Genomic DNA, 26347 nt, shown 5'->3' with positions numbered 1-26347 from the left:
AAGGTCCAAGATAATAATGTTGCCCTCAACCCCAGTCAATACTTGTATACACATGTATTTCTGTGACTGTGACAGAAGTCCAAATTGATAACATTTAATTTGCTTTCCATAGACTTGCACCACATAACCCTCCGGCATAAACTTTAAACAATTATGAACGTTATTAAGTGAGGGTAATCAAACATGATAGATGGGAAGCCTTGCTGAGCCCTTTTCATGTGCAACAGGAAGGGAGAAAATGCAACGGATCGGACTGGGATTTGAACCCGAACCCTTACAGTCTGATCCGTTGCATTTTCTGTAGACTATTACATTTGGTGCAGTGACCAGCCCGTGGAACTGACAGGTGAAAATGCCTGCCCATGGTATAAAGATCCTGGGTTGATGTTCTCAAGTATGAAGACATTTAAAGGAGGAAGGAATGTAGCAGTCAGCCAGGTTTTTATCGCTGGTGGCCAGACAGTTGGTAGAGCACAGGACTAGAGATTCAGGCAAAGGTCACATGGTCATAGATCATGGTATGATACAAAAAACCTTGCCATATATATATATATATATAAGTTTAAAGTAAAAATACAATGGTATGTTAGTGGTTTTAGTAAAGCCATATATATATATATATATATATATATATATATATAATAATATATATATATAGTAAAGTGGTGTGTAACAGAGATGGCACTGTGTAGGGGATTTATTTTTCCTATATTTTTTAATGTAAAACTTTGATCCCTTATTGTGGCCCCATCCACCTGGGGGCCATGCATGATTTTAACAAACTTGAATCTGCACTTTTTCAGGCATATTTACACTTTCCTAACTCAGTGGTTCTTAAGAAGATAAGGAAGCTTTCATGTAAATTTAAAAAATTTCTGGCCCAGTGGTTCTTGATTAGAAGATTTTTAAATAACCCCACCCTATTTTTGCGATTATCTCCCCATTGAAGCAGGCATGGCCCTTCATTTAAACAAACTTGAAAGCACTTCGCCAAAGGATGTATTTTGCCAAGTTTGGTTGAAATTTACTCAGTGGTTCTGGAGAAGAAGTTGAAAATGTGAAAAGTTTACAGACATTGGACAACAGGCGAGCTAAAAACTGGAATGTCACATGCAGTCAAATATAATGTTTCATCATCGGCTGAATAAAGCTTTGGTTTATTAGGTCAGTAAACAGGGTAGATGGAGGATAAACCCTGGTAGTCAATGTATGAAGTATCTGTTAAACATCTCTTTACTAAATGTATTGTATAGGGGTAGATGTAGGATAAATCCCGTACACAGTATGTTATAGACCACTTTACTAAATATATTGTATAGGGGTAGATGTAGGATAAATCCCGTACACAGTATGTTATAGACCACTTTACTAAATATATTGTATAGGGGGTAGATGCAGGATAAATCCCGTACACAGTATGTTATAGACCACTTTATTAAATGTATTGTATAGGGGGTAGATGCAGGATAAATCCCGTACACAGTATGTTATAGACCACTTTATTAAATGTATTGGGTATAGTTTATATTCCAACAACTGAGGGAAATGTGACAACTTTGTCTCAAAAACAACACCTTCCTGTTTACAAGAAAGGTCTTATTTATTCAAGATAATAAAGCTCTAAATAAAACATTCCACTCGTTTCATTGTTTTTTTAATACAGTTAACCATTTTTCTCAATGCATGTCTTTGCACCAGCAATGTTTGGCAACACATTTAAATATTTCAATTCCAGACAAAAACTCAAGGACAAATGAAATATTTCCTCACAGATTATCAAAATTTTTCAGAACATCTTTAGAAATAGAAGAAATATTAAAATTCATAGAAAATACCGGCACTCAAATAAAACTATACTACATTTAATAATAAACAAATTCTTGATACTTGCATATGGTATAAAAATTACTGATATCTCAAAATATTGTTGAGGTCACTGTCTTGTTTTTTTTCTTCTCTCCTTTTGTTTTTTTAAATTGCAATGAACTGGAAGCTATATGGAAGTTGAGTAACTAATTTAAAATTAGTCACCATCACAAACTCTAATGCCTATGCGTGCACATATAGGAGGATAAGCATACAAGTCTACACTATAAAAATAAAGCTTAGAAATGTAAACTGAATTGTTGCAGACTATGAGTACTGCATTGCAAAATTTCTGATAAAGGATCCACATATATATGTGAAAAACATCTGTGCGACACTGAATATTTTCTTTTCTCTTCTAAATTTGTTTTTCTATCTAATGTGCAAATGAAATGAGAAAATGCTGTGACAAATACTGTAAATTACTTTATTTGTGAGAACTATGTTTTCAAATAAATTTGTGGGATTTACAATGACATGAAAATATGGTTCTCGTAAATATTAAACTCTTTAAACACATGTAAACATTTTATCTTCAGTGATCAACAAACTGAATATTTGCAGAAAATAATGTCTTGCTGATAAATCTAAGAGGCTTGGAAATAAAGTAAGTGATTTACAGTACCACAGCCTGGTGCAAATTCAAAATTGCGTTCAATTTCACACAAACACATTGAATATACAGATCCCTTCCCTGTGGGTTAATACAATATAATAGCACTTTCAAGTCGTAAACTTGCATACAAAAGTTATACAGCAAAGACAGAATGGAATACACATAGTGGCTTCTATGGAGCAACGAATAAGGAAAATGGATGTCATTTCCGATCTCTGCATGACAGAAACTGAAATAAATCCAGTTTCATGATACTCGCTCAAACATTTCAACAACGAAAAATCTGTATATCAAATCTGAATCCATATTTTACCATGTGCATTTAAGTACTCACTTTAATACGATATATCCCGAAACATACCTGGTATACATTGAAATAAAAACTTAACAAGGTAATGAGTAAATATGACCTAAATAACTCTGCACCACCTTAACGCCAATTCTCGTATGATACCATTGTAAATCGTAAGATTCCATATATATGTATATAAATGTATCATATTATGCCCTTTATATTTGTACAATAACATTGTACAAAATTATACACCAAATCTGAATGTATTTCAATAAAATTTGCATAATGTAAAACTGATATTCCTCAAGGAACATTATGGATTATTAAAATTGGGGGGGAAACAATGCAAAGCAACTTATTTCAATTTTTCCAAAAAAAAAAATAGAAATCAACCAAAAAAAAAATATCTATAAGATATCTCTGATTCTGCCAAGATATGTAGATGTACATTGTTTCTATTCATAAAATACTGAAATTAAAGACAACAGTGTTCTCTAGAAATTCTCATAACAAAGTAACAGCCACATTTAATGGAATGGAAGATGAATAAAAACATGGGACTGAAGACACAAAATGGGACATTATTTGCACTTGCCAGTGAAAATGGCCACAGAAATAGTTTGTTCCTCTACATATGACTACATAATAAATGTCTAATGTCTTTTTTCCAAAAATCCTCAATAAATAATCAGCTCTATACTAATTGGAATACATGTATTTTGACATTCTAAATTTTTATTCCATCTAACACTAAGCTATGTTGTCACATTTCTAGACATTTAACACTAGATTACAAATGGTTCATTACAGTAATGAGTCTGTGCATTAATGCATGATAACATGGAAACTACTCAGAACTACTGCAATGTCCTGTCGACGTTTCAATACGGATTTTGTTCAAACAAATTTCTTGACAAATTAAAATTTTTGGCAGGAAATCTACTGCAGATGGATTTTTAAATGTCATCATGGATATATGCATGATGAACTAAACAGGGAAGCAGCAAAGACGAAAAATACTTTCACCTAGACTTCAAAGTATGATTAATGTTTTGCTGGGGAAAAAAATCATCATTCATATGCTGATTGACTTTAATTCCTTATTAATCAACTACATATTTCAAATGAATTCTGCACTGAAATGTAGATGTTCAAAACATTCTCCCAGTAAAATAACTACCATAATTGCACACTACAACAAACCTTGCCATTTGAAGTAAATCTATAGAGAAGCTGATTTTCATAAAAATTATCAAACCCTTGGCTATATTATAAGTCACACTAATAACTGAGTTATAAAAGTTTGGAGCCCTAGGTTCTGAATTAGCTGGATCCCCCTATACTATTTTCTTCCATTGGTTGGGTGACTTCACTTTTGGTGGGTTCTTTGTTATTTTCCTCTTCTTCTTCCTCCTCCTCCTCTTCCTCCATTAACTGTTTGGCGAGTTTAACAGCTTGAAATTCATTATAGTGTAGTTTCCTTTTCTGCTCAAAGTGTTTTCTTTTTGCTGAAACAAAAGTCATAGAATCTACAAATACGTTTCCATGCAATGTTGACTACCGGCACATTTTATTTTAAAAAGATGTGTAACATTTCTCAATAATGTATATTTCGTAACATTTCACATACAATTCCCTTGCATTCTATCGGTGTTCGAGATACTAAAGTTCAGTGTACTTCTAGAAAATTTACAGTGACATGGTTTAGACATTTACAGTTACACCAGGACTCGTGTCCCTAACCAGGTTCCAATTTCAACCCTGACCTTGATCTTCCTCAGTCTCCTCCTCATCCTCAGAGGATTCATCCTCCTCACTGAAAGATGTCGCTCGTGGTCGCTGTGTCTCCGCAAGCCTGCAATATAACAAGTATTCCATTTACTATTATTAAACATATAAACAACCATGAATGTTATGACACTTAAAGTCACCTTCTAATGTGTCTTAAATATTTTCAACATACAAGATAAAAACAACCCTATACACAACAGTGCTAGTAGCAAACCATTCAACTAAAATTCTAAGTACCTAGTCTCAATTATACCTTAACCTTAAGTCAGAAGTCTTTAACAATAGGAAACTAATGCAGACTGTACCTGTTCGCTATATCTTCGGGCATGATATCACCCATATTCCCAGATCTTTCACCAGTCTTATTCCCCTCGTCATCTTCGTCGTCTTCAACATCAGATAATTTGCTGTAGGGTGTAGGGGGCTCATCAATTTTCATGTGACCATAGTCTTTGTCAGCTGGATGGTGTGTTGCTAAAATATTCATTTCGTCCCATTTCATCTCTTTGTCCTTCTGCCTTAGAAGTAAAAAAAACAATCAAGATACTTATTTTTAATAACCAGATAATTCTTAAAAACTAGTCTCAAGCAGCATTCTTGATAAAAATGAAGTTATTCATCCCATACCCCAAATTCACTGAGTGTCATTGCTATGGTATAATTTGCAATATTTCCCCCCTTTTTTGGTAAAATGGATCATATATGCAAATTGATTTCAAATATCCTAGTACAATCACATTGATAGTGGATATATTCATGTTAAAAATACTATAATCATGATTGTCAACAAACAGGATCAAAATGAGCATACACCAATCTGACCATATCGGATATATAACAACATGGAATGCTAATGGATTTAACTATTAAACATAGAATCTCTTGCAACAGTTTCGAACAGGCTCCACCACTGAAGTTCTGCAACTGTGTATGATATCCAGTTCATTACCATAACTAGCAAAAATTCCAAATTCATGAACAGAAAGCTGTTGTGATATGTGCATCAACATACGACAACTTCTTGCACAACTTTCACATTATCAAGCATCACCGATACGCATAAGAGTGAAACACTCCATATCCACAGTAAACAAATAATAAACATGCATACTCCTTCTGTTTTTCATGGTCAAAGCTCGAAGAAGACTTCAAAATTCCTTTCATGGGTTTCTTCGTTTCAGTCGCCATTCCCGTTAATTCCACTTATTTCCTGGGGTACAGACATAAACGTCCATGGACATATATATCGATGTACACCTCCTAGCTTACTGCACAAGTTTTAGGAGTCACAAACCAATACGCATATATGATTTATTTATACTTGTGATCTCCACCAATCAACTCGGCACTCGCTGCACTGTCAAATCAATCGATCTTCTCTTGATGGGGAATGTTAGTTCGTTCTAAAAGAATGTCATCAAATATGAATATTACATTCCTAAACAGCCAACAATACCACCAGATAAGCTTTATCAACAAGATTAGTTTATAAAGACTGCACTTTGATACCACTCTTTAATTTAGAGAATACCTTGAAGTAATTTTGAGAAATACGAATGGTTTTAGGTTCGAGATGTGTCGAGAACACTTCCGTTTTGTTTTGATGAAGAAATGAAAGCGAAAGAAGAATTTTATATCATCAAGAAATTTATTTAGAGTCAAATTAATGACAGGTCCAGGTACCAAAAATACCTTCCTTGATGTAAGCCTAGAAGAAAATCAGTTGAATGTGATGTAAGTGATTTAATCTTGGTAAAGTTTAGCATATCTTCCAGCATATATGTAGTGGCATTACGTATTTTATGTCAGAATGCGAATTCAGATTATCCGACATGGCGACATTTTTGTATCAGGATTTTTTTAGTAGGTCTTCAGCTATGAATGATTATATTTCTAAATACTTAGCTGTACAGAAGTGTCACTGGAGGAATATAAACTCGACAGTCTTCATTGACTTTTTATTTTTTGCCATCATGGACCACAGGCCATTTCCACTGCCACTGGTCAAGAATTTCAAATGGAAATTTTCAAATTCTAATGGACTTCATAAATGTCCGAATATTATATAATATAATCATTCCATGTTATTTTGATTTTATCAAATACTCTAGTCCTTAACACTTGTATAGGCCTAAATGTAGATTAAATTATCAACAGGTCCGGTCCAAAGACTTTCTACCTATACGTAGCTATTAATTGCTATGTAGGTATTTAAACCTACTTAAAGTAGCTACTTCTACCTACTTTTACCTGTTTTTAAAAAGTATAAATAAATAATAATTAAGGCGCATCTTTTAAATAGGTCAGTCGTTTTATGTATCATGTTGTGCATGTGCATGGCAAAATTCGGAGTGTAAATTTGAATACTCTATGAGGGTGGAGAATGTAGAGGAAATGCATGAAAAATCTCCCCAAAAAACCTTTAATGTGAAAATGCATGAAGGTAAACTTTAAAATTAATACAGATTTGTAAGACATTCTAGACTTCCTATCACATAGCTTTGATCCTAAGCTCCTAACTGGGTGTAGTTATTGATGCAAATTTGAAAGGTTAGAAAGTAAAAATTTTTGTCCAATATTTTTGTGGTATTCATCGTCAGTTTAAGTGAATCAAGAAATTTGGTACACATATCATATTGCGCCGTTCCTGCGTTTGTCCATGAAATGCAAGTAAAGGAAAAAGTAGGTAAAAATAGCTACCTGGAGTAGGTTTAAATACCTATGTAGCTATAAGTAGCTATATATGTAGGTAGAAATAGTCTTTGGACTGGACCTGATCGAGAGGACTGAAAACTCTTTTGACACCTTTATCTGCCTCATATTTTTTCTGTGCTACTTTTTTTTGTTTACTGTTTTGCTTTTTTCATCATAAATTTTACTGTGTTTTCACTTAGATATGGTTGTAGGCCTAGTCAACTTTGTTTACTTTTTGAAAGATTATTATTTGAACACACTTCTTCATTAAGTAAAGTTGTATCCTATCAATTTCACATGGTTTGACTTATCAATTGATTAATTTCTGGTTGTCAGTGTTTGAAGCCAAGAAAACAAACAACAAATATCAATACTTTTTTCAGTGGTCTTGATCACCTAGTGCAAAACATTCGATAAAAATTACCTTCCTATTTTTTTGGACTTCGACCAATGGTCTACTATTAGTATTAAAACTGCCCTCTTAAAATCAATTCATGATCACATTCAGAGATTTTTTAAATGACTTTCACATTTATAAGTTATATTCCTTTTTCAGCTTAGCATGATTAGCTATCAGGTCTACCCTGAGTCCTCGGAGTGTATGGAATGATAAATTCCCTTACACCCTTAAGTGGACCTGGATGACTAATTTTTTTCATATGTTATTAAATGATGTTGCATTTAATTATCTAGTGATTAAAATAAGGAATTCGTGTCAGCTATTTTTGTGTGTTTATAACAAGTCAGTTGTAAATAACTGACATCACAAGGCATTGAATCGTGTGACAAATACACTCTAAGGTACAACTTTATAATTTTTTTCTTTGTATGCAAAGATACAATGCATTGTGACATCACGTTATGTACCCAGATTTCAGCAGGGTGTACAGAAATTTACACCCAGCTTATTAACCAATACGCAACTTCTGAGATATCAGCTCTTCTGTGATGGAGGTACGTTCAGTGTTCTGGTGAACGCTTGGATGGGTACAAGATGTATACATATACTAAAGACTAGCTATGTAAATACGGATAAAAGTAATAAAAGTGTAAAAAAAAATTATATCAACCATTGGTATACATTAAACTGACCGTATCAAGAATAATATTTCTTTGAATTAGGCCATTAAATTAAATATGAAATTGTTTTTTTATTTCCTCCTCTGCACGAGTGATTTTTATAATCAAAGGAAAATGGTGATTATCGATTTTTGTTTGAGCTAATTTATTATCAAGTACTAATAAACTAACTAATATTGTGTGTCCCTGCAGTTTGGGTGGTTGCATGATGTCTGATAATCAGCCTAAAGGCAATATATGAAGACAGCGATAAGCATTTGTACCCACCGTGTGTGGACGATAGTATGTTTTGCGTCTCACTGTGCGTAAGAGTTCCACAAAGGGAAAGAACTATTGGACAACTCGGAAATTGCGTATTGAAACTTGTCTTACAAGCTACATAGGAAATAATCAGTTTTCCTGCAGTGTCCTTTGTAACTTACCTGTAGATATTGTAACTTACCTGTAGATATTGTAACTTACCTGTAGATATTGTAACTCACCTGTAGATATTATAACTTACCTGTAGATATTGTAACTTACCTGTAGATATTATAACTTACCTGTAGATATTATAACTTACCTGTAGATATTATAACTCACCTGTAGATATTATAACTTACCTGTAGTTACCTGTAGATATTGTAACTTACCTGTAGATATTATAACTTACCTGTAGATATTATAACTTACCTGTAGATATTATAACTCACCTGTAGATATTATAACTTACCTGTAGATATTATAACTTACCTGTAGTTACCTGTAGATATTGTAACTTACCTGTAGATATTGTAACTTACCTTTAGATATTATAACTTACCTTTAGATATTATAACACAATGTTTTTCAATAGTTCTGTATTGTTTTGATATTGCATGCATACTCAAGTGAATGTAATCTTCAACAAGTTGATCGCTCATCAAGTAGAAATAGAGGTATGAGGCAACATATACATGAAGGAAGAAAGTACTCTTATCACTTTTATCTGACTACATTACTCTGTACAGACGGTAGGGAAAACGGTGAACCATACCAAATGAACCAGCTCATTACTCTGTACAGACGGTACGGTACGGAAAACGGTGAACCATACCAAATGAACCAGCTAAAGGAAACAACTTTTTAAAATATGCATTCCAACTATTTAATTCAGATGCAGTACAGAAACTATTCCCACCTCTACAGCTTTTTTGTTTTGCCTACCTACATTTGTAGGTATTGTGTGTAGGTATTGTAACGTATTCCAAATGGTTAATCTTGTGTACTTTATCCTTGAGGATAATTAACATTGAGAGAAACTTGGAGTTCTTAAAGAAATATTGGTCCTAGAAAAACTATTTAATTTGTTCACTTGAACATTGTACTTATCAGATATCAGCCTAAAAGCTCACAGGCTGATGTGAGATGTCAGAGATGATGACCCAAGCAATTTTTGATCTTCAGTGAAATGATAATAATCCATTACTTGAAACAGCTATCAAAAAGGGCATGGACACAATATGATTGATTGAAATTGATAGTACATTGTATTTTGTTATCTAGATAAAGATCTTTTAGAAATAAGTAAATTAAAATATTTTTACACAGGATATGCTTTGTATTTACATGAAATCTGGCTCCCAAAATAGTGTTTGTCAACCAGCTTTACATAGCCAGGAAACTGCGTGTGGCGGTGAGAACACCAAGATTTCTGAAAAGTATGTCTAAAGCATTCAACATTTCGACATATGTTAATGATAAATCAATTTAGGGACTAAAGAGCAGAAAATTTTCATAGTAGAAAAAAAAAATTTTCACTGAAGCCCTGAACTTTTTAGTTAAGTCACGTGACACATAAATAGGGCTTGTCATGTTGTGCAAATGTTTTGAATTATAATGAATTATAATCAATCTTTAATGTCTTAAATACATCTTTGCATCAATTTTTGAAATTTAGGTTTGTTGCTACATCTTACATGAATTAATTACTATAATATTAATTACATATCGAAATATATTTTTGTACCTAAATTGTGTCCATGTTAAAATATCCTACCAGGAACATATTCTTTGTCCAGAATAGATTTGCCAACATTATATATAGAAGTATTGCTTTGCCTGAAAATTTGCATTAAAATTAGGTATGGAGCGTGGTGAAATACAAGAAATACTATATTTTGAATGTATTGCCTTTAAGAAATATGTGTGATTATAGTTAGTATATTAGTGGACTAAAAGGTTAGAAATATTTGTATAAGTAAGAGCTTTGCAACCGAGAAACATTAGAAATTCATACTTTGCTTGGAAGTTGCATATAAATTTAAGAGAAAATATTTCCTAGTCCTAAAGGACTTCTTGCAAAGATTGAAGTCACTAGTAAAATAAAATGGAAGAAAACTGTTTGGGTTACAACAAAACTAAGAATGTGAATGTGCAAACAGTGTGTCCTTATCCACTAAAGACAAGGTGAAGGTCACAGGTAGAAAAACAAAAGGAAGTTAGAAATGTTTTTCAGACTTGACACAAAGATGGATAATAATCATTGTGTTAGTTGATCCAGAAACAAGATCATAAAAATGTTCAAAATTTTTATTATAGGCCATTTAATGGAAAGATTACTTTAGAAAGTCATATTTGTCACAAATGTTGCTTACGACCAGTGTGTCTAAATGGTTCTTTTGTGTCAATCCCAAGAAGTTACTCTTCATTTTTTTTGCTTCTGAATGATCATGGAGTTTTGAAAATATTCCAATGATTCATCTCTGATATATTTATGTTTTAATTTATTGATATATTTCATAGTAGGCTATGTATAGCGATGAACAAACAGTATTAAAAGTTATTGAAATTCAAATGTGCATTGGTACGTGGTAGAGAACAGTTAATGAGTACCGTAGATTGAACCTTTTGATATATCCAACTTTCACATTTAATTACAGGTACATAGTGTTTTGAAAAATAAAGGAGAAATGAAGAAATCATCCAGTAGTTCTGCCTCAGAATCCTATAAAGTTTTGTATGGGACTTGTCCTGATGAACAATGCCGTGCAAAACTCTATTTTCCATCTTATGATAAAAGCATCGAGTGCACCAACTGTGGACAGCGCCATGAAAAGTCTGCCATCAGAAACATCGCAGAGGTGACAAACACAAATGTTGCACTTCATAACATTCTGAAAAATATTCTTCTGGGAAATGTGAAACCCAAGAAAGGTGCTGACAATGTGAAGGTGTTGGGTCTTTCTAATTATGTGTGTAAAATCGTGTCGCCAATTTTAACAAGATATGGTATGGATAAGAACACAGGAACAGCCAAATTGCTAACAGATCTTGGCCAACCAGCAATTCTGGACTGTGGAAAGATCTTGGGGGATAGGGCTTTTCTGATTGAAGAGGAGAACCTGGACATTATTGGTTACGGAAGGGACAAGACAGGCAGTGCTCATTATCTCGCAGAGACTTTGAATGTCATTAAAGAGGTCAACAACCAAGAAAACAGACTGGTTCCCATTCATGCGGATGGAGACGGACATTGTCTTGTACATGCTGTATCAAGGGCTTTGGTTGGACGAGAATTATTTTGGCATGCTCTGCGTGTAAACCTCATGCACCATTTGCAGAAAAACCTTACAACGTATAAGGACCTTTTTCGTGACTTTATTGATGTGGATGAATGGGATGCCATCATTGAGGAATGTGACCCGGATTTTGTGCCACAGGATGGGGAACCCCTTGGTTTGCGAAATATTCATGTGTTTGGACTGGCAAATGTTCTAAGAAGACCCATTATTTTGATGGATTCAATCAGCGGAATTCAGAGCTCAGGAGATTATTCTGGTAATTATACATAATAAAATAGTGGTGTTGTCTCTGATACAAACAGCCAGTGTTGGCTTCTTAAACCTTTGATCCTGAGACAACTTGCTGGAAAGGTGTTAGAAGTTGAGACTGGGGATTCTGGCTCATTGAAAACAATTTTTATTTGTGTAATAAATGTAACACAAACTGTAACAGGAATTGCAGTGTTGTATGGTTTGATAAACCATTCTTAGCTCTTTCATTGCACATGATCAGTCTTTTCTCTGTAAATGAAGAACTAGATAATAATCGCTAATATACTGAAGAAAAAATAAAGTATAGTGACAGCTTCTTAGAATGTCGATGTTAGTCTAAAAACATCAAATATTGTATCTGGGAAACCTGCTGGCTTTATTTCCTCAGACATAGTCAGTTTTTGTTTTTTGTCTGAATTACATTGCAAGGTCACACAAAGAATACAATTTTCAATATCTTTAAAGGAAAAGAATGACTACATTTCTAATGCAGTCTTATTATGGTATTTTGTAACTGTCACTTTCCTCATTCATAATGCATGAAAAAAATAACAGGCTTGTAAGAATGACCTTTACAAAATGTTCAACTTTCATAGGTCACATTTTATTTTCTATGAATTAAATCTCGCTCAGAGATTTGTTCTTTTTGTATGCAAAATGCGGTTCATGTGATTTCAGGGTTTTCGTTTTTATATTATTCTATAAATAGATTTGTAATCAAATACTGCACACAAATATTTCCTTATGATGAGGAATAATGACATCCACAACCCATGATTTATATTAAATATTTTTGGACTTGGATGTGTTGAGTGGGAGATGGAGTCACGAGGGTCGTTATCCTTATATTCCTCATAATATGGGATTCCTGTTAGAAAATTTATCCTTAATTTGAACCCAATCTATTCTATCAAGAAATTTATATAGAAAAATGCAGGGTTTTGACTTGTAATCGCAGATAGCTGTAGATAATGGCTACTGGCCTATTCTTGTTATGTGCTTGGTGGGCCAGAAACACATGATCAGGAATTATAATGGTACAGTCTTTCTGTATTTATACCCATACAGAAGACACTAGGCATTGAAGGTTGATCACTATCGTGTTTTGCTTAGTTTCCCACTATCTTCTTGAGTACTCTGTGAAAGCAATAATTTTTGAAGTCATAAACACCCCATCCAAGTGACCTCTCCATACCTTAAAGTAATAAAGCTGAGGCCCCAAAGTTGCTGAGGTCCATTGCTTTTCAGGGATGGAGAGGTATGAGAATATTGACAGTGGCAGATTTTCAAATTTAAGGTAAATCATAATCTCTTGTTTAGAAAAAAAAATAAATAAAAGAACAAAGTCATTTTATTCATTTTCACCTCATTAGAAATGACAGAAAATAGTAAAAATGATGAAATAAGAGACACATTTTCAGCCCTATAAAATCCAGGAGCTTTGCCCCTTGTCCCCCCCCCCCCCCCCCCCCCATAGGCAGCCCGGGTGGCTATACCTCCCTGCCTCATGAAGTTGAAACCCCCCCCCCCCTCCCCTCCCCCAACTTCAATTCCTGGATCTGCCCCAATTGCAATTGACCCTACCACCCTCTGTCGAAATTCAACTTTAACTTACTCAAATTACATAGAGATTTTTTTATGCATTATAAAATTACAATTAAATGTCATTAGTATAGAGTTTTGTCATATATATAAAAGATCGATTGTATGATTTTCCCAATGGTTGTCATCAGCTTAGGTTGCTTAGTGGATAGAACTTCTGACTTCCACGAGAAAGGTCTTAGGTTAGAATCCCATCTATTTGTTGAGATTTAAATCATTTTAATTTGAAATTTATTAAGACATTTTGTCAAACTTAAAGCTCCATAGTGACAGAAGGGAACAGATGAATTTGTATATTAAGAAAAAATGATATGATTGAACTCAACAGAACATTACTAAGTAGTGGTCAGAAACTCTCCATTCCTTATTTATGGAGAACTTAAACAATTGATAGACATCAGATGTGTGGTTTTTTTTCTAAAATATGATTCTTATTTTTTACTATTGATATACTCATTTTTTTTAAATTTCAGAATTATAACTCGGTTTTTGTAGGGGTTTGTTAAAGTGGGTATTCTACAGCATCATAATGGCTGACTTTCTTTTAAACCTTGAATAAGAATATAGATATCAGCAATATTTGTCTATTAATTTCAAATGTCATTGTCTAGCGGAGTACTTAGTTCTTTAGGTTAGCATGTCAACTGCTAAACTATAGATCAGGGGTTCGAGTCCAGCCAGGGGTTTTAAATTTTTTCCGGATTACTTTCTACTAAAACTACATTTTTTGACTAAATAAAGTAAGTTTTCAATTTCAAAATATTATTGTACATACATATCATTCACTTTTCATCCATATCAAATTTCTCTGGTGTAGCATACCGCCTTAACTGCAAAAATGTAAGATTTAACCGAATTTTGTACATGTGAATGTAAAATTATGATACATTTTCAAAAATAAAGAAATAAGGTTTCAATTTTAAATATTGTACATATCCTTCATTCTTCATGATCATCCACATCAAATTTCTCTGGTGTAGCATTCCTCCTTAAAAAAGAATGAAATATGATGTTGTCATGAATGTGTGTTTAGTTAGATAATGCATTTATGTTTCATATTCATTTTTTTAAAAAGTCTAAACTGATTTTAAATAGGTGTGTTTCTACCTGGCCTGCAGTCTCCTGATGAGTGTAGGAGTAAGGACGGTCTTCTAAACAAACCGCTGTGTATAGCCTGGAGCAGCTTGGGGAGAAACCATTATATTCCACTTGTTGGGATAAAAGGTAACAGGAGAAAGCATTATATTCCACTTGTTGGGATAAAAGGTAGCGGGAGAAAGCATTATATTCCACTTGTTGGGATAAAAGGTAGCGGGAGAAAGCATTATATTCCACTTGTTGGGATAAAAGGTAGGGGGAGAAAGCATTATATTCCACTTGTTGGGATAAAAGGTAACAGGAGAAAGTATTATATTCCACTTGTTGGGATAAAAGGTAACCGGAGAAAGCATTATATTCCACTTGTTGGGATAAAAGGTAAAGGGAGAAAGCATTCATACAAGGTCTGTTTGATGTGTAATGTATATTGTACGATATCTCAAAAGCATTCGACTCAAATTATGAAATGAACATTACATCCCTTCAAAGTATTCTCTGCGGTTTGAAATACATAATTTCAATCTCTGAATCCATTTCTGAAATGCGTCACGGTGTGCTGATTTAGGTAGACCTCTGAGGCACTGACTGATGGCTGAGCCAAGGGCTTGTCGGGACTTGTAACGACGACCAGATAAGAACTTTTTAAGTTTTGGAAAAAGGAAAAAGTCGCATTGGGCTAGATCTGGAGAGTATGGTGGGTGTGGCAAGATGGTAACCTTCTCCGACTTTAAAAATTGCTTCACAAGCTCAGATGTATGTGATGGAGCATTATCATGAAGTAGACAAACATACCTAAATCCTGACACAGGGCGTCGTTTATAATAATATTTCTTGAGCTTTTTAGTATAACGTCTCGGTAATACCAACCTGTAACACTTTTGCCCTTCGGCACCGGAATTTGTACGGCTATACCATCACATGAGAAGAATATGCAATAAAGAACCTTCTTTGTGCTTATGGTTCTTTTGGCAACTACAGGCCTTCTACTGTGTTTAGTTAGCCATATTTTGTTTCCAATTATTCTTACTGGTTCGAAATAGTGAACCCATGTTTTGTCACCAGTAACAATGTTTGCAAATTGTCTTTGATTGAATTTGGGAAACATTTTGAGCAATTGCTTAGTGGTTTGTACTCGTACCCAATTTTGGTCATTTGTCAATATATGCGGTATCCATCTGGCAGAAATCTTTCGTACTTTCAAAATATGTTTCAAAATGAAATGCACCTGCGATAGCAATATGCCAACAGCTTTGGCAATATCACGAATCCTGTATCTGCCATCACTTTCAATTATTTCCCTGTCTTTTGAGACATTTGCCTTGCCTGTTACAGTCACAGGTTGGCCAGATTTTGCTGCATCTTTGACTCCTTATCAGACCCACAAACTTTCCCAATTCAGTAAAAATCTGCATTACCGAATGACAAAGTTTTGTGCAAACTTTTATATTAGCTCTAATTTCTTAATATTCTCAACCCGTTTCCCAACCATTTTTACAACAGTGGTCAACGACTGGCTCTATTAAAATGACTATAAGTTTAAAACTATGTGGAGCTGAAGGCTCGTGTTTATACCATTGGAAAAGTATTGAATAGAGTTATTTAGGAGTATCAATATCCACGAAATCGTGCAAAGCGTTATCGCGCTGTGGTACAATACACATTACATATCGAACAGCCCTTGTATATACCCTTTGTTAGTGTAAAATATAACAGTCAGTTCCGTATTATTGTACCTTCTGTAGGTACATGAAATAGAAAGTATTTAAAGTTTAATTACATTAAATCATAAAATACAAGAAAAAAGCTGCTGAATGATGATGAAGAGAAGACCTGTGGAAGATGTTTGATGAATGAAGACAAAGATAAGGACAATGGAAGATAAATTTCGCAATTTCTATGGTCATTATAGTAATCTAGTTTGCCAATACAACCCATCATTGGGTCAAATACTGTCTGACATATTCATACCGATTATTAGGCCGTTCTTGGCAAACTGATTTTGATTACGGATTATTCTATTTACCTGATCAATATATGGGGCTCGTGGCGGGTGTGACCGGTCGACAGGGAATGCTTACTCCTCCTAGGCACCTGATCCTACCTCTGGTATATCCAGGGGTCCGTGTTTGCCCAACTATCTATTTTGTATTCATGATAAGAATTATGAGATTGATCACTGTTCGTTATCTTCACCTTTCATGATGATGAGAAAAGACCAGTGGAATGTAGTATATAGGAAAGGAGGACATTTTGGGGTTGAACCGGGAATTGAATCCAGGACTCCTGCATTACTAGTCAGGTGCTCTTACCACTGAGCTACCCAGGCCGATATCCACGGTCCTTATAGCCCTAACTACTACAGGAAGATGAATGCTGATTAAGAGGAGGCCAATGGAACGAATAATGGCAGTTCAGAATATTATTATGTAAAGCATGAACACTTTTCCGTAAGACGTTCAAAATCAGTAATTTTTTCTTTACAGGAAAACAGCAGCCTCTGTTACCACGCTACATGATTCAGAGAGCCTGGGGTCTTCCTTCAATCCAAATAGATAAGTACATAGACTTCAATAAGGACAGCTGTTGTGTCATCGGAGGAAACAAGTGTCTGTCAGTGAGTACTTGTAGTAGCAGGATTTCTAAGGAAACAAAAAGTTTATTTTTCAAAATTTAGTTCATTTGGAATGGCCCACAGGGAAATGGTGAGGAATGTCAACACATTATCCTTTATCTGATTGGAATTCCAGCAATTATACCACACACACACAAACATACCCAGTAAACAAAGTTTGAAGGGAGGGTTATATTGGAATCAGCATGTCTGTAGACATGATTTTGTCTGAACATGTTATGAGAAAATAGCACATGGTTTTGTTTGAAAATGAGTATTCTCTTTATTGGCTCACTGGGACGACTGCTCGGAGAGCTTTTGTCATGACCCCGGTGTCGGCGTCAGCATAGGTATCGCACTTTCGGGAAAAAACTTTAACTTGGGCTATATCTTTTGAACCAGGGGGGATAGGGTTTGATATTTCACATATAGATGGCTCACGAAGAGACCTTTGTTGTGATACCAAGACTTTTGAACTTGTGACTCATGTAAAGACATTTCTTTTGGTGGAAGACATTTGATCTAATGACCTTTGCCTTGAACTTTGACTTACTGTTCAAAAACTTTAACTTTGGTTATATCTTTTGAATCAAGAGTGATAGGGCTTTGATGTTTCAAATATAGATGCCTCATTAAAAGATATTTCTTTTGTTACCAGAACTATTGACCATGGACTTTGACCTACTTTTCAAAAACATTAACCTTGAACCAAGGGGATAGGGATTTGATATTTCATGTTTAGATGCCTCATCTTTTGACCTAGTAACCTTGGACTTTGACTAAATTTTCGAAAACTTTAACCTTTTGAACTAAAGGGATAGGTTAAGTAGAGCCATGCTTCTCGGCGAGCTATGTTGTCTTCTGACAACTCTTGTTCAAGATATAAAGATGTATACCAGAAATGTTCAATGTTACAGTCCACAGCATGCACTATTTGTTTTATTAAACTGTATGTCGTACATTTATTAGATATTTATTGTACCTCCTGTTGGTTTCTTTTATTTAATTTGTTAGTTTCTTCCTATATATTCCATACCCTGCTATTTTTTAATAGAGCATGGATAAGCTTACACTATCATTATTTTTTGGGGGGTTTTTTGTTTGTTTGTTTGGTTGTGTCATTATATTTATACCCCCCGCAACAAATTGTGGGGGGGTATACTGGAATCGGGTTGTCCGTCTGTCTGTCCGTCCGTCCGTCTGTAGACGCAATGGTTTCCGGGCTCTAAAGCATTTTCCTTTTCACCTACCGTCACCATATCATACATATGGACTACCCATGGGATGAAGATGTTCCCTATCGATTTTGGGGTCAAAAGGTCAAAGGTCAAGTGCACTGGACATTGAAGTAGCAATATGGTTTCCGGGCTCTAAAGCGTTATCCTTTCCACCTACAGTCACCATATCATACATATGGACTACCCATGGGATGAAGATGTTCCCTATCGATTTTGAGGTCAAAAGGTCAAAGGTCACGTGCACTGGACATCGAAGTAGCAATATGGTTCGGTTTGTCATGCCATTTGTTTTTTACACTTAGAAAAGAGGTAGTTTATACCTATTACCAACATCCTTTGGGAGATTGGGGTAAGCGGGGGGTATTCTTAGTGAGCATTGCTCACAGTACCTCTTGTTTTGTCTGGTTTTAAATTTATTCAGAAAAATAAGTGCACGTCAGCATGCTTGAACCTGGAATAGTGCGCATGTTAAATAAATGCATTATCCATTACATCACGGAAGCCCTACACTATTAGCAGATAAATTATATAAATATATTAAAAGGTTATCACTAATTGATATTTAAACATTATAAAGAAAACTTGCCCAGATATTTGATTAATACAAATTGATGAGTTATATCCATTTTTATGCCCCCTGAGATCAAAGATCAGGGGGGGGGGGGATATTGTTTTTGTCCCGTCTGTCATTCTGTCTGAAACTTTAACCTTGCTAATAACTTTTGAACAACAAGTGCTAGAGCTTTGATATTTCACATGAGTATTCCTTGTGACAAGACCGCTGCAGTGGCCTAGAGGTTAAAGCGTTCGCCCTGCATGCGGAAGGCCGGGGTTCGAATCCCGGCCGCGACGGACCTAAGTCGTTAAAACAGGTATTGACAATTCCATCACCGAACGCTCTGCATCAGGTGTGAATGTCACGTGTCCTCGGAGATTACCTTAAAAACGGATGTCCTGTGTCGCAGTCAGTGTGGCACGCTAAAGAACCTAACTGCTCAAAGGCCGTAAGCGCTGAGCAAAGGCCTAAATTTGAAGCCCTTCACCGGTCTTGGTGATGTCTCCATATGAATGAAAAGTTCTCGAGCAAGACGTTAAGCAAGATACAATCAATCAACCTTTCCGAGGGAACTAAACTTTTGACCTACTTTTAAAAAATTTGACTTTGGTCATAATTTCTAAATGGTAAATATTAGAGCTTTCATATTGCACATGGGCATTTCTTGTGACAAGATCTTTCTACTGGTACCAAGATATTTGTCCTTGTGATCTTGGCCATCTTTGGAATTGGCCATTATCGGAGGCATTTGTGTTTCACAAAAACATCTTGTTGATAATTATTCACCAATAGAAAAACAAACTATTTGATATTGTGTTTAAGATATCTACATCTATCAACTATAGGAAATGCATTTGGATTAATAACGCTCTGCTCCATTAAAATGTAGATATTAAATTTATTTTGAAGAAAAATATTGATGGTCAGCATAATAATGTTACATTTTTTGTGTACTATGCCAAAATAGTAGTCAGGGTTTTTAGAAAAAGTGTACTTTTTCTCAAAACCCTGACTACTATTTTGGCATAGTATACCTAAAATGTAACATTGTTATGTAAATATAACAAAGCACAAAAATACAACTGAATTTCATTTTTAGCTAGATTTTTCATATAAAACAAGTCGGTAACAAGAATATTTCAACTTGGTTAAATTAATTCAAAATGAATGAATTCAAAATGATACTTACAGCGATAGTTACATAGTATATGTAGATACCAATTAATATACCAGTACCGCCCGCCAAGCTGCAGATTATCGATTCTTTTAATAAATCTATTTCATTCAAAGTGTCATAGTAATGCACTGCAGACTGCAATTATCTAAAACGACTTTTTTCTAAATCTATGGTGAATCAGTTCGATACATGTGATAATTTTTATTAGCTCACCTGAGCCGAAGGCTCAAGTGAGCTTTTCTGATCACATTTTGTCCGGCGTCCGTCTGTCTGTAAACTTTTCACATTTTCATCTTCTTCTCATGAACCACTTGGCCAATTTCAACCACACATGGCCAAAAGCATCCTTGGGTGAAGGGCTTTCAAGTTTGTTCAAATGAAGGGCCATGTCCCTTTCAAAGGGGAGATAATCACAAAAATGCAAAAATAGGGTGGGGTCATTTAAAAATCTTCTTCTCAAGAACCACTGGGTCAGAAAAGCTGAAATTTACCTGAAAGCTTCCTGACATATTGCAGATTCAAGTTTGTTCAAATCATGGCCCCCGGTGGTAGGATGGGGCCACAAGGGGGGATCAAAGTTTTACATACAAATATATAGGGAAAAACTTTAAAAATCTTCTTCTCAAGAACCACTAAGCCAGAAAAGCTGAGATTTACATGAAAGCTTCCTGACATAATGCAGATTCAAGTTTGTTCAAATTATGGGCCCCTGGGGTTGGATGGGGCCACAATAGGGGATCAAAGTTTTACATACAAATATATAGGAAAAATCTTTAAAAATTTTCTTCTCAAGAACCACTGAGCCAGAAAAGCTGATTTTTACATGAAAACTTTCTGACATAGTGCAGATTCAAGTTTGTTCAAATCATGGCCCCCGGGGATAAGATGGGGCCCCAAGGGGGATCAAAGTTTTGCACACAAATATATAGGGAAAAACTTTAAAAATCTTCTTCTCAAGAACCACTAAGCCAGAAAAGCTGAGATTTACATGAAAGCTTCCTGATATAATGCAGATTCAAGTTTGTTCAAATCATGGCCCCCGGGGGGTAGGATGGGGCCACAAGTGGGGGGGGGGGGGGGGTCAAAGTTTTACATACAAATATAGGAAAAAGCTTTAAAAATCTTCTTCTCAAGAACCATTGAGCCAAAGAAGTTGACATTTACATCAAAGCTTTCTGACATAGTGTAGATTCAAGTTTGCAAAGGGTAGTTTGGGCCATAATAGGGACTATTAGGTTTTACATGCAAATTTTTATGGAAAGTCTTCAGATATGGGCCAAGGTGACTCAGGTGAGCGATGTGGCCCATGGGCCTCTTGTTGCAATTGCAATTGGTTGTCGTCCGTCGTCATGCGTTAACAATTGAACATTTTTAACTTGTTCTTTATAAATACCATTCCAATTCTTTTCAAATTTGGTATGAAACATCATTGGGACAAGGAGGACATGAATTGTAAATTTCAGGACTCCAGCACCCCTGGGGCCCTAGGGGCGGGACAAAAACTGCCCCAAATTGACCAATTTTCCAAAAGCTTCTTTTCAAGAACCACACATGTGTAAGAAAAACTAAATGCATAGTGATGTAGAGCAGGAAGGCCTCTACCAAAATTGTAAATTTCATGATCCCCGGGGTAGGGGTTCTGACCCCAGGGTGGGGCCAAACTTACTACACAGTGTTTGTGTGTAAAACACTTAAAAATAACATCTTCTTTAGTGTTATTGATACTAAATTGAAACTAAATAGATATTTCGAAAGAGCAGATAGTCTTTTACCAAAATTGTAAATTTGATTACCCCCAGAGTAGGTGTTCTGACCCAGAGTGGGGCCAGATTTAGTATATAGTATTTATGTGTTCATACTGTATAAAATCTAAATGCATACCAAAGAATAGCAGAAAAGGATGTACAAAAAATGGCAAATTTCACAACCCAGGGTTTTGACTTTAGGATGGGTCCAAATTAGTCATATCTTTTGAAGTTTTAATGTTAATATACAATTAATATACCAGTACCGCCCGCCAAGCTGCAGATTATCGTTTCTTTTAATCAATCTATTTCATACAAAGTGTCATAGTAATGCGCTGCAGACTGCAATTAGCAAATTATTATGTAAAGCCTTTCATCAGTTATGCACTTTTGAGGGCAGTGAAGTTTTAAGAACACATCTTGTTTTATACTGTTGCTGAACATTAGAATTTAGCTTAGATATTCAGAACAGGAATTTTTTTCTAGATTTCATAGCCCTTGGGAATAGTGATACTTTTTCACTAGTATTCAGGTGACCGATAAGGTCTGTGGGCCTCTCGGTTGATGTCAAGTATTGTGTACAGTTGCTAGATACTATTACCTTGGAGCGTATGGCATTTACTCTCACAGGAAAACATCACATTTTCTCAAACATTTCTTGGCCAATCAGATTTGAAAGTAAATAACACATTCTACGTCCTTGTGGAAAATCTTTAACAATCATTCTCAAGAACAAAATGACAAACAATTTGTTGAAGCAATGATGTAACCTTTTTACATGTTTGTATAATAGTGTAGATTCAAATAATAATGTAGTCTTTTTATGTGTATCATAGAGTTCCTAAGACTCAAATAATGGCCCAGATGACAAGGTCATAACATGGATTTAGAGTTTATTAGGATCAAATCGCTGTGAGCACAGTAACTCAGGTGAACCCTATGTGACTTGAACCCTTTTTTCTTGTTCCAATTCTATCATATGTTTGTCTGGAATGTTATGTTAATCTGTTTATGGTGTTGATATTTTAAGAACTTTCAGATATTCACAAAATTAGTAGTTAGTACCAAATTTTCTATTAGAATTATGGGAATTCAATATTTCATATTGAAAAAAAAAACATGTATAGAAGCCATGGAATTCTAAGCAGATATAACAAATTACTGATATAACAAAACAATATTGACTCTTCCTACAATTTTAGTTTGATCACCATATAAACTTATTTTATTGCACCCCCTGAGTAAATGTTTTCAACAATCTGTATTTATGTGTACACATAATTTAGCATATTTAGCCTGCAGCATTTTAGTTTGCATCTGCCATCAAAATTTAAAAATCTGTGAACACATTTCTACAAATCATTCAAATGTTGAATACATGATTCAAAGCCTTGCACAGAAGTTTTATTATAAAAACAGTGAAGTCTCGTTCAACAGTTCGTTGATAAATGTTTTTCCACCAAAGGGCATATTACTGAAAAATGAACTTTTTAACAATAACCAGCAAATGTTGTATCAATTACCATCCACAGTCCAAGTCCTAATTGATTCAGAAGTTCACTAACGACTAACAAAGTGCTTGTTACATTTCATGTCTAGCAATCAAAAGTGACATTCCTAAATCTTCGGTGTCTGATATTAACAAGACTAAATGGATATATATTGATTGGGCTTGCTGTAAATGCTTTGACTAATTGATTGCAGGATAAATACATCAGAACTTTAGTATCTGCCATGGAAAATGTTTATATGGATAAGTACGGAGTTCACCCCCAGCTTGTGGCTGACACTCATCAGTACCTGTATAGAACACTGGGTATGTATTGTCTGGTTTTATTCTGTATATATATTTCATAATATATATAAACATGTACATGTATTTGTAGACAACTCTCTTAAATTTTTATTTTTTATATTTAATATACTCTATACAGGGCTATTTTCACCCCATGTTTTTTTTTTTTTTTGTTTTTTTTTGCCCTTCTACCCTTGCAAACGGTTCAGCCTTACACAGTTATGTTAAAAGAGAGATAAGAGAAAATGGTTTTGCCCCATCTTAAATTCACCTATTGACAATGAGGACGAAAGGGCAATCTGATTAAAATCAAATCCTAAGATACGCTCACAATCGCTACAATAGGATCTGACATAACCTCGTAGGGGGTCACGTCCGCATGACCTTTTGCTTGGAAAATTCATGAGAACTATCAGCCAGTCAGATTGTGCCATACAGACAATGATGGCTATTTTCGAAGTTACCGGTAATTCGTAAACAAGTTACAGTAACCTCTCTTGCACGAAGTTTATTCCGCACTATAAAATTGTGCATTTTCACATAAGGAATTCTAAACTTTCGCAATATAAATGCTTAATCTATTCCATTCATACATACAACAAAATGTACGACATAAAATACACCCAAATTAAATTAATGAATTGCGATTTATGTATGAATAGGGATGGGTACGATTTGAATAGTTTTCAAGATGGTTTACTTAATTAACGCGAGGAATATAACACCAGTCAACGTAAACAGTGCATTGTGACGTTACATCTAGCTGCAATGTGTTTTCTTTCAAACCAAACAATCGCAGCCATTTCCCATGAATTGTGAACAGCGACGATTTCATTGATTATGTGCCGATTGGGTAACATAAAGTTCACATGAACATGACCCCTAGTCGGGTTATGTCAGATCTTCTCACGCAGAGTATATGGTGCGGATCTAAGAAGTCTGATTTTAATTAGATTGGACGAAAGGAGCAAAAATAAAATGGGAACGAATATTTCCCTGTGTACAGTATATATACAGTGCTCCCTCAATACACTGCCAACTTTTGTTCAAGAACGATGTGGGCAATAAAGCAGGAAAGGCAATACATGTATAACAAACTGACCGTTACTGACAATTCACTGAGCAGTGAAAAGAACTTTTATTCAGCAATTATTAGTAATTAACCTGACCACCTGAATACCTTGTCCAGCCTGTCACATTTCACCACACTGCTCTCAAAGTACAGGTGTGATTTCAAATTTATGTGAGATAATTGGTATTATTATCAAGGGTATACCCTATAAAATTTGAAGGTTTGTTTGTGAAAATTGGTAGCATATGGCATTATGCAGGGTTAGCATTATCACAGAGGTGTTAACATGGGGAGAAATCTGTTCTTTAGGATTTGCAGGCAATAAGTGGGGGTTGCATTATAACGAGGGGGTAGGATGGGGCTACAATAGGGGATCAATGTTTTACATGCAATTATATAGGAAACATCTTTTAAAATCTTCTCAAGAACCAGGGCTAGGAAAGTAGAAAATTTCATGAAAGCTTCCTGACATACTGCAGAATCAAATTTGTTAAAATCATGGCCCCCAGGGGTATAATTGGGCAAAATGGAGTATACAACAATGTTTTGAAATTGAAAACTTTCAAATTTGCTTAATTTAGTTTAAAAATGCAGTTTTAGATTTAGTAGAAAGCAATCTGAAAAAAAAATTTAAAACCCCTGCTGGACTTGAAACAGTAGATACTAACTTATTGAGCTACTCAACTAGTCAATGATTTATTAAATGAATAGACAAATATTGCTGATATTTATATTTTCACCCATGTTTTAAATGGAAGTCAGTGATTATGACAATGTAGAGTTTATTTCTTACTCTGAAGTCATTTTAATGTGAACAATTTATGTGGATTCTTCTGTTTGAGATCTGCTCCTCTCTCTCTCTTCCTAATGCTCACACACTGATTATAAAATTCAAGTTATCTCGGTTTAAAATTCCTGATTGTTTTGTCATTTTCGCCGATTTGTTAATTAACCAATAGACAAAAAATAATTTCAAATATGAAAACTACAATATCATATAATGTTTATTATATTAAAAACAAAAGACAGCTCTCTCTCTGGATTAGCCGGCATTAAAGGACCAAAAAAAAATTGAGTCCGTAATTATTATATTGATTAAGATGTTTTCATGTCTGTTTCATTTTCAAAAGCTGATACATTTCTCTGTTTGTGTACAGTACATACATACTTTAGGGAAACCAGATTATTTCACCTGAGACAAATATATCACAAAGCAATTTTCTCTGTTCTTCATTCCTTCTATAGCTCAATACTGATATTTGACTTCTAAGTGAACAAGAGCAGAAGTAGATATAATGGTAATTAAATTCACCTATA

The 26347-nt window shown here is 34.7% G+C and overlaps 2 protein-coding genes across 3 annotated transcripts in view; one reads left to right on the top strand and one right to left on the bottom strand.

Annotated features, from left to right (window-relative positions):
- Positions 1–1581: 1581 nt before the first annotated feature.
- LOC125683207 (protein phosphatase inhibitor 2-like) lies at positions 1582–6102 on the bottom strand. The gene is made up of 4 exons (XM_048924081.2): positions 5680–6102; positions 4874–5086; positions 4544–4632; positions 1582–4285 (listed from the first exon to the last, which is right to left on the bottom strand). Exons 1-4 carry the CDS (start codon positions 5754–5756, stop codon positions 4101–4103), a joined length of 564 nt encoding a protein of 187 aa, XP_048780038.1. The 5' UTR covers positions 5757–6102; the 3' UTR covers positions 1582–4100.
- A 46-nt stretch (positions 6103–6148) lies between these two features.
- The window catches only part of LOC125683205 (deubiquitinating protein VCPIP1-like), a 43480-nt gene continuing 23281 nt past the window's right edge, over positions 6149–26347 (top strand). Inside the window, exons 1-6 of one of the 2 annotated variants that reach the window (XM_048924080.2) lie at positions 6160–6302; positions 9953–10021; positions 11243–12140; positions 14834–14962; positions 17320–17450; positions 23868–23979. In XM_048924080.2, the coding sequence (XP_048780037.2) occupies positions 11273–12140; positions 14834–14962; positions 17320–17450; positions 23868–23979 (1240 nt within the window). In that variant the 5' untranslated portion in view covers positions 6160–6302; positions 9953–10021; positions 11243–11272. Of the gene's footprint in view, positions 6303–9952; positions 10022–11242; positions 12141–14833; positions 14963–17319; positions 17451–23867; positions 23980–26347 lie in introns of both variants that reach the window. The other variant, XM_048924079.2, reaches the window with a different exon arrangement.

This window comes from Ostrea edulis, chromosome 6, assembly GCF_947568905.1.
Source record: "Ostrea edulis chromosome 6, xbOstEdul1.1, whole genome shotgun sequence".
In the NCBI taxonomy this organism is placed as follows: Eukaryota; Metazoa; Mollusca; class Bivalvia; order Ostreida; family Ostreidae; genus Ostrea; species Ostrea edulis.
Note: the sequence above shows the minus strand (reverse complement) of the source record. Positions and strands in the feature narration are given on the sequence as shown.